This window comes from Malus domestica, chromosome 07, assembly GCF_042453785.1.
Source record: "Malus domestica chromosome 07, GDT2T_hap1".
NCBI classification, from domain to species: Eukaryota; Viridiplantae; Streptophyta; class Magnoliopsida; order Rosales; family Rosaceae; genus Malus; species Malus domestica.
In genome coordinates this window covers 35,974,361-35,983,911 of record NC_091667.1, presented here as the reverse complement: position 1 = coordinate 35,983,911, position 9,551 = coordinate 35,974,361, and the positions used below count along the sequence as shown (strand labels likewise).

At 35.8% G+C, this 9,551-nt stretch overlaps 1 protein-coding gene across 1 annotated transcript; it reads left to right on the top strand.

Annotated features, from left to right (window-relative positions):
- Positions 1 to 4,086: 4,086 nt before the first annotated feature.
- On the top strand, positions 4,087 to 8,577 carry LOC103439930 (CDPK-related kinase 4-like). The gene is made up of 11 exons (XM_008378577.4): positions 4,087 to 4,795; positions 5,181 to 5,311; positions 5,471 to 5,512; positions 5,611 to 5,719; positions 5,851 to 5,929; positions 6,249 to 6,545; positions 6,666 to 6,775; positions 7,016 to 7,120; positions 7,311 to 7,373; positions 7,776 to 7,943; positions 8,074 to 8,577. Exons 1-11 carry the CDS (start codon positions 4,262 to 4,264, stop codon positions 8,209 to 8,211), a joined length of 1,776 nt encoding a protein of 591 aa, XP_008376799.1. The 5' UTR covers positions 4,087 to 4,261; the 3' UTR covers positions 8,212 to 8,577.
- The last annotated feature ends 974 nt before the right edge of the window (positions 8,578 to 9,551 follow it).

The window sequence follows — 9,551 nt, the reverse complement described above, 5'->3', positions numbered from 1 at the left end:
TAGTGCGAACTTAACCTCTACCGATTTCTCTCTTCCTTTTTTTTCACTAATTTCTATTTTCCTTTAACGATTAACTATTTAACCCACAAAAACTTTTAAAATCTAAGGGCATACAATTGGATTAGAAGTTTTCCGATCCTAATCAAAACCCGATGACCGGTCTTTAAACCGTGGCAGACAATGCTGGATGGAGTTTGAGTTGGCCCAAAATTAAACTGAGATGGGCTTTGAGCTGAATGTAATAACATAAGAAATCCAAGCCCATTGAGTTGGTGACTCATCACCCTCCTCCCACTGCCCAACAAAGTTGAACATTGTTATTCTGAATTCAATGAACACTTTCGGATGCCAGCAATCGAACCGAACTTCTCAAGTCCTTACCAATGAATGCAACATCTCCTCCCTCTGCTTTGTACTAAATAATTTGGTGGCCCGTTGGCATTGAAGGTCATGAGAGGAAAACATGTCATCTACTGCCACTTACTTTCTAAGAGACATCAAGTCTGGGACACCGAGTCGAGTGTAAGCGTAAATGATGTTAATCGATTAAGTAACAAATGTCTTGCGACAAATCTAAGAGAAAACATGTCATCTATAGTCAGTTGGTGGCCAACTCACAGAAGTCCACTTTTTGGAGGCTGAAAAGACTCACGGAGGTATTTCAACCTCTCATGATTCATCGTATGATTCACCAGCACCAAAAATCGAATTCAAGGACGAACCGTGTGAAATATGAACTTGGAATTCGCCCTAACCCCTCGACCATCCCGTTGTGGCTAACATAAAGATTTTTAGCTAAAAGTCGATACTCTTACAAGTTACAACTTACGTCATTGTTCAATTATTCCCTCCGATTATCTGCTTACTTACATGAACTGAGAATTATAATTATTTTGATCCTTAACATATCTTGTATTTGCTAACGTATGAATATTTTTACAAGCACATATAAAAGAATTTGCAAAATATCTCTAAAATTTAACGTAATACATGACATGTGTAAATATAAAGTAAACATATCATAAAATTAGTACATTAGAACGTCTACCTAGAGAGAAGTCAAAGTGGTGAGAATATTTCCAACTTTGTTTTCTAAAGGAAGATACCTCTTCCAACTTCCAACTTCCAACTCCAACTTGGGGACTTTGATTTGGTCACCTAATCCTTGATTGGTCGCTACCTTTCAAATCCATTTCCCCCATTACATGGGAATGTGACTATATTGCGTGTAGCCGCCAGTAGCCGCCAGATCTCCGCTCGAAGCGCTAAATTGTAGGTTTTGATGGGCCAATCGTTGGATACAAGTCAACCGGAGGATTTTGATTTTCGAATTAGTGCAATTAAATGTTGATTTGTTTGTACCGTATTTAGCGGATAATGTCTCGCTTAACGAGTGATGTAGCGTGTGCAATGGTTTTGATATGACCTCGCGTGTTTACGGTGGTTTTGGTTTGACCTCACTTATTAACCATGGTTTAATGTGACTTCACTTGTGTGGCAGTGACATTAGTGTGTTCCGTGATAAGTCTGTTGCTCCTGCCGTCTTTGTGGCAAATTTGTACCAAGGTGTTTGTGGTAGTGTGCGCGTGCTTGTGGTAGCCGATTAGGGGATTATCATCATTGATTGTTTGTGCGAATTACCTTTAGATCAAATATTTGGTCAATGGAGATTGTACCCATGTGGCAACCCTTGTAACTGTTATTGTTATCGTTATTAATGAAAAATCGCTACCGTTTCTTGTAAAAAAAATAAAAAAAAACGTATAAGCACCAAATAATACATTTACATAGCATATGCCGTTGAAGAATTTACAAGCGACTATAATGTTAAAATGACGGTATCTCAAGTATATTACTATACGATACAATTTGAGCTACTCAAATTATAGTGTGTGAAAGACTTGAGGAGAGATCCTCTTATCTTATAAAGTTTTAATCTCAATCGCGTCGTTGTCAAATAAACACTTGCTATGTATTCAAAAAGTGTAATACTCATCCGGTTAATGATTATCTCATACCTAAGAGACTGTTATTTTAATATGCGAGATATGATACGATATATACACACCTAAGTTTCTCCCTCTCTTAAGTCTTATGAGGTTGTAATTGTCAACTAGAAGACCCACGATTACAAAAGAAATGAATAAACTTTGCAACACATCCACGTGTAAACAAAACCAAAGAACGTTGTATTCAAAGAAAAAGAGTCTACAAATTACAAAGGTGACGATTTCGAAGATGAAGGGCAAAGTCTGTCGTCCTCCTCCGATTCCAAGATTAGAATATTTTTGTATTTGGAACAGTTTGATTAAGTCGGTAATCCAATTATAATATCATAGTTTATAATATTAGACTCTATCGTCATGGTTGTATTTAAATAATAAGGCTGAACCACGAGGTAAATGGTAGATTACGATACTTTTTTAAAATTAAAAACTGGAGGTTTTGGGTTTGAAATTCATTACTGGTGTGAAAGCCAGACTTGTGGTCAGAGGGAGACTGAAATACCTCTATGAGCTTTCTTGATCATGAAAAATGATGGATAACCATGATTTACCACCAATTGTTTCCTTTAAAAAAAATAATAATAATAAGGCTGGCTTTGTCTGAGAAAGTTATCTTGTTTGCGGTAAAATATATTATAAGATTAATTTGGATTCGAGATGTTGGATAAGTTAGAAATACGAGATCTCGACTCACATATCAACGTTGTCTTGGTCATTTTAAATAGAACCATACTAGTTTTGTACATTATTTAGCACAAGAGGGTTGGATTTTTCTATGAATTACATATGCAAATTAGATATTTTACAACGAATTGCATAATTCTGGTAATCTATGGTTTTTATTTATTTTTATTTCTTTTATAAGAGCAAGAATAAAGAAGAAGGAAATCAAATTCGAAAATTTAGGTCTTATATATACATATAGAGCAGATTCGTAGCATTACTTTTTTTATACAATTTTTCTTTTGTGTACATTGATTTGACATATGTTTTTTATGAGCTCACTTCGTAAGGTATATCAATGATACAAATTGTCTATCTTTTAGAACACCATTGGTAGATCATCATTGCAAAAAATTATTCAAGTCCAAAACCATATGTCTCTTGGATTAAGAGGTTAACGTTCTTAGTATAATCGTGTCCGTGCAATTTTTACACTACAAATAAATGTCTTAATGATTTTTAATTTGTCTAATTTTTTGCAAGAATATTCTATGAATGATGTTCTGATGGTTTGGTTGTTAAAATACATTATGGTGTGGATCTCATAACAATGTGTATAAAATATTGTTGCCACATATTAATTAGAGAGAACATTAAATTCACAATCTTTTCCATCTCTAATCCTTGACATCTCGATTTTAAGTAACTAAACATGCGATTAAAATTAAAGAAGAAATGAAAATGGCGGACAACTTGGCTAAAGTTGTGAGCTTCTTAGTAAGTTCAAATCCTTCTGCTCATAATTTAGATGAATGAATATTTTTACTGTATAATTACTTATCTTTTGATCTCTTTTAGAAAAAGGATTAGCTGATGATTTTGTCATAACAGTCGACATTCCAAGGTAGAGAAGACTTACAGAAATATTTAACATTCTTTATGGCAATCATCGTGTGATTCATCAGCATCAGAAATTGAATCCAAAACATGTCATGTGAATTACATACGAATAGAATATCTCATCATTTCTTAAAAAAGTAGAAATAAAATTAAAATGCAACTCATAGGAAAGGATCATCGCCGGATCATTTTCCTAGGGATCTTTTGATCTCACTCGTTTATTGTACATTATACGATCAGAAATCATTTTAAAATTTAAGATTTAAAATTAAATATAAATAGTACTTAACGAAAACAGACCGTGCGATATACGATTAAATGATGAGATCACGAAATCTCTAAGATCTCTGGAAAAAAGATCCGGCGAGAATCCTTTTCCCAACTCATATGGTTGATGAGACCCACAAGAAATAACACATGATTGAAATCAACGGCCAGGAATTAAACGTTTAACATAAAAGTCTCATCCTCAGCTGTCAGATTAACATATAACTCCCCAACTTTCAAACTTAAACCAAATAAATGCCACCAACATTTTAATTATTCACATTTCTATCTTCTTTCTTCTATTCACATTTCTCTCCTTCCTCCTCCTCCGCTCTCGCGCCTGTTTAATAAGTCGGCGGATTTTCTCCACCGTCCGATGCACTTACTTTGACTCCCGCCCCGCCAAAAACCCTAACAATTCAACGATGGGACTTTGCTGCAGCAAGAACGTCGCCGTTTCCGGGGCCGACAACGAGCCCACCGCCGCCCATCAGTCAAAACACTCGCCAGTAGCGCCCGTGCCGCCCAGCCCCAGACCCGGCGATGATCACTCCGGCAAGCACACTCCGGCTAACTCTTTCTCCGCGAGCCCGTGCCCCAGTCCGCTTCCAGCTGGAATTGCCCCGTCGCCGGCCAGGACACCGGGTAGGAAGTTTCGGTGGCCTCTGCCTCCGCCGTCGCCGGCGAAGCCGATCATGGAGGCCATTCGTCGGCGGCAGGGGCGCGAGGCGAAGCCAAAGGACGGGCCGATACCGGAGGAGCATCAGGGCGGCGAGGAAGGCGAGGGAGGAGAGAGAGCACTGGACAAGAGCTTTGGGTATGGGAAGAACATTGGGGCGAAGTTTGAGCTGGGGAAAATGGTGGGTCGAGGCCATTTTGGTCATACTTGCTGGGCCAAGGGCAAGAAAGGAGAGCTCAAAGGACAGCCGGTCGCCGTCAAGATCATAGCCAAAGCGAAGGTGATGATTTATTTGTTTGTTTTAATAATTTAGTTGAATTGGCACTTTCTTGTTTGGTGTTTAAAGCTTGTTTCTTTGTGTATTTTAAGTAAATTTGGATGAATTTAAAGGGCAAATTGCATCCATTTGTGTTGAAGCAATCAGTATTTCAAGTAATCAGCTTTTTATACTTTTGCTTGAAATTGATAAATTTTAATTAGTTGGGGAACAGTCTGATCACTGGATTAAGCAATGGTTATGTGGATTATGCCTGCCCTGCAACAAGTCAAATCCGAAGAACTTTTCGCCTGTTGATCTCTGACTGTGAACTCAGTAGTACTTGAGTTGCTGCATATAAATTTGAATTGAAGTTATATTGGTAATTAAATGAGGGATCTTTTTGCAGATGACAACCGCAATAGCTATTGAAGATGTTCGTAGAGAGGTGAAAATACTGAAAGCATTAGCTGGACATAAGAATCTGGTCAGATTTTACGATGCGTTTGAGGATGCCCATAATGTCTACATTGTCATGGAGTATGAACTTTTTTCCTTTCATTAATATATAGTCATGTTATTCATAAAAACTTGGAATCATGGTTCATCATTGTGTGTGTGTGTGTGTGTGTGTGTGTGTATCAGTATTTTTGGCTGATAAGCCTGTTTTGAAGTTTTCTCATCCTGCTGACCTTACAGGTTGTGTGAAGGTGGAGAACTACTGGATAGGATTTTGTCGAGGTAGAATGAACTGCTTTATTTTCTTGTATTGTACTTGTTATTTGCACTATCGGATTTTACGAGTCAAGGATTTATTCTTAATCACTACTTTGTGGCAGGGGTGGAAGATACACAGAAGAGGACGCTAAAACTATTGTTGTGCAAATTTTAAGTGTTGTTTCCTTCTGTCATCTCCAAGGTGTTGTACACCGTGATCTAAAACCGGAGGTACTATATTCAGAAAGTTTGAACTAACAGTTAGAATAATTGTGAATGTTCACATGTAGTTGTGTTTCAATTCTTCACGTTCGTATCCCAACCAGTAACTAATGACTCTTTTAATTATGAATGCTTGGCAGAATTTTCTTTTCAAAACAAGAGATGAGGATGCTCCATTGAAGGTTATTGATTTTGGTCTCTCTGACTTTACTAGGCCCGGTAATGGTCACTTTCCAGTTTCCACACACCATACTTTGGCTTCAATCTATGATGTGCAGCTGCAAATTGTTTCTTGTCATGAAGTTGATACCTATATGATTATTATTTTTACTGTGTTGCCAACCTGCATTGTCAATAACTATTTGTTTCATTGGAAATATTTTCTTTAACCTTTTTCAAATGGTTTTTTTTTCCTGATATGTTGGCATATTCGTGTGAGAAATCAAACTTCCCTTCCTAGAATTCAATCTATTTATGAGAACTTTAGTTATCTGAACATTATATTGTTTTCACAGCACATTTAGTTCTACATGTGCAGATCAACGCCTCAATGATATTGTTGGAAGTGCATACTATGTTGCACCTGAGGTGTTACATAGATCTTACAGTCTCGAAGCAGATATGTGGAGCATTGGTGTCATAACATATATATTGCTATGTGGAAGTAGACCTTTCTGGGCACGAACTGAATCTGGAATCTTTCGTTCAGTGCTAAGAGCTGATCCTAACTTTGATGATTCACCTTGGCCTTCAGTGTCCTCGGAAGCCAAAGATTTTCTCAAAAGGCTTCTGAACAAGGACCACAGAAAAAGAATGACTGCTGCCCAAGCTTTATGTAAGTTGGTTCTAAATATTTCATACAGTCCAGAATATGATTTTGCACTAAATTTCCCTGCTAGTGTCATGTACAGGTATTTCTTGTTGATTTGCTGATACCTATTTCTTGTGTTCACAGCTCACCCATGGTTACGAGATGAAAACCGTGATGTGCCTTTAGATATTTTAATCTACAAGTTGGTTAAGTCATATGTTCGGTCCTCACCTTTGAAGCGTGCAGCACTAAAGGTAACAGACACTCACAAGAAACCATCCCCTCCCAATCCCCGAAAATGTGAAGGGAAAAAAAAAAGTGAAAAGATGAAGAAACAACTTAAAATCAAAGATAACAAGCTGGGTGCTGTGAGGCATGAATGGCATACTTTGGGGCAATCCAATCTTTCACTCACACACACACACACACACGCACAAACCCACAATTGTGATGTTAGAAGGCATCAAATTTGTAACATATTTCATTATTCACAGGCCCTCTCCAAAGCTATAACAGAAGACGAGCTCTTCTACCTTAGGGCTCAATTTAGACTCTTGGATCCAAAACAAGGATATGTGTCCCTTGATAATTTCAAAACGGTTAGTCCGAGTTCTTTTTGCTTTAACAATATTTCTTTTGTTACATTTTAGATCCCATTTTGGACCCGTATTATCTATGTACATGCTATAATACGGCTATTTGATATCTCTAGTAAGTACCATAGTTAGATGTTCCCAAATTCGTTTATCTTCACTGTTTTTCATGAACTGATCATGAAGAATATTGCAGGCCCTCATGAGAAATGCAACTGATGCCATGAAGGAGTCGAGGGTTCATGACTTTATAAAATTGGTGAGAGATATTCTTTCTTTGATTTCAACGGTGGAATGATCCTAAATTTGTTTGCTAACTTTTGTTTTAAATGATATAAAACTGTAAACTGTTGGATATTCTGTGATATGTAAGGCGGAATAGTGGTCTGTTTCTGCGATGGTTGTATTTAATGAAACAAATAAAGAGAACGCACTTTTTTCTCCTTAATATTGGAGGACTCTAGAAGTTTTGTCTTGAGTTTGTTTTCTTCTCTGACTTTTTCATTGCTGGCTTGTCTTTTCTATTGACACACACAGCCTGGAATCGTAGAATCGATACAATTGATAAATGAAGCCAATTTTCCAATACATTTTTTTTATATTTCTTGAACTGCGGCTTTTGCACGAGGCGTATACTCATATTGTAGTTTTTTTATTCAAGATGGAACCACTCTCACACAAGAAATTGGACTTCGAAGAATTCTGCGTCGCTGCAATAAGTACATATCAGCTAGAAGCTCATGAAGGATGGGAGAACATTGCAAGTACGGCGTTTGAGTATTTTGAAAACGAAGGAAACCGGGTCATCACTGTTGAGGAGTTGGCACAGGTATGCACATCAGTCTTTCGTACAATTGCTGGTGTACATGTTACTTTCAGTATATCATATCGAACAAGCATCTGCATCCGTCTATCAATTGAATATCAGCAAACTCAAGAAAAACAAAAACTTTATGCAGGAAATGAATCTGCTTCCTACATCTTATCAGTTACTCAATGACTGGATCCGAACTTCAGACCGAAAACTTTCCTTCCTTGGATACACCAAATTTTTGCATGGTGTGACAGTACGTAGTTCCAATACTAGACATCGATAAATGTAACCCCGGATACATAATTTTTTCGTCAAAGTTTCTACTGAAAGTGTCTCCGATTCTTTTAGAACCTTGTCCGTCCCTTTGGCGAGTGAAGTGGTATGGGTCTATCTATGTCAATAATTTGTGAGAATATATGCAAAAGAATTGTTCAAGACCCTTGAAAACGCATCGACATTTGTAAAACGTAATCCGTATATTGTACCGGTTGTGATCGCTGCGACGGTAGAGGCAATGCAGTCGAAGAAAGCTTTTGTATTTACATTTGTGTGGGTTGTTTGTGCTCATATCTTTGAAGGTAAGGTTACAGAGTCTTGTAAAGACATTCAAATATAAATTTAGAAGGTTGCTTTGCACTGTAATTTCAAATTTCAAGCTCCATGTTACCAAACTTTGGAAACCGAGTATTGTTCGGCCCGACGGCTCGTTTTGATAACCATTTCAGTTTTTATTTGTTTTTTTTAATATTAAGAATGAAAATAGTTATCAAGCAAGTTAAATTGAAAAGTGGCGTGAAATTAAATGATAGGGCTTTTAGATCTAGGTCCAAAAACATATATGGTTTTTAAGAGTGAGTCAAGTTATCTAATTACATGTTTTTATTTCTTTTATACTCATTTTATATTTTTTAAATATTAAAAATCAATTAAAATCTTATGATATTATGCATTTTTCAACTCCAAAAAATCTAATTAATATCTTACAACAACAAAAACTAATATACTAACATAAATTATCTACAAAATATTCTACCTTAACTCAAGTAACAAATATATGAATATATATTATACATGTAAGTGAGATATGAAACCTAACTAAAAGGTAGGAAAAAACATAGTATACCTACAAGCAAGACACATTAATTTTTGACACGTTGATTATAAAAAAGAATATGTCATATAGATACATAAAAATAATTAACCTGTGATATAGGTTGATTATAAAAATTAAAAATAAAATCTATAAATGTGGTTTAAAGCAGGAGGAAGAACAAGAAATAACAAAAAATAAAAATAAAAAGAAATAATCAAAGAGATAATTATGAAGAAATTTGATTTTTATAATAAATCTTATCATTGAATAGATAATTATTGATAATTAAATAATTAAATTTATAGAATTGGACTTATTTTAATAAATTAGACTATTCCTACTATTGACTAAAAAAATTGGACTTATATCAAGTTTTTTTCTTATTTATTTTATTTAAAGGTCCCTTAATTTTTCATCAATTCAGTGGCGTTGATTTGTTTATATAATGTAAATTCATAAAATCTTCCTTGTATTTCTGTATTTGTATACGGTCAAAGTTTCGTGTTACTTATCGTTTTCGAACCAAAAAA

Bases quoted from the DNA above. Each gene is read 5' to 3' on its own strand.
- LOC103439930 (XM_008378577.4), top strand. From the start codon at position 4,262: ATGGGACTTTGCTGCAGCAAGAACGTCGCCGTTTCCGGGGCCGACAAC. The intron at 4,796-5,180 runs GTGATGATTTAT...ATCTTTTTGCAG, and splicing joins AGATCATAGCCAAAGCGAAG to ATGACAACCGCAATAGCTAT. The intron at 6,546-6,665 runs GTAAGTTGGTTC...TTGTGTTCACAG, and splicing joins GACTGCTGCCCAAGCTTTAT to CTCACCCATGGTTACGAGAT.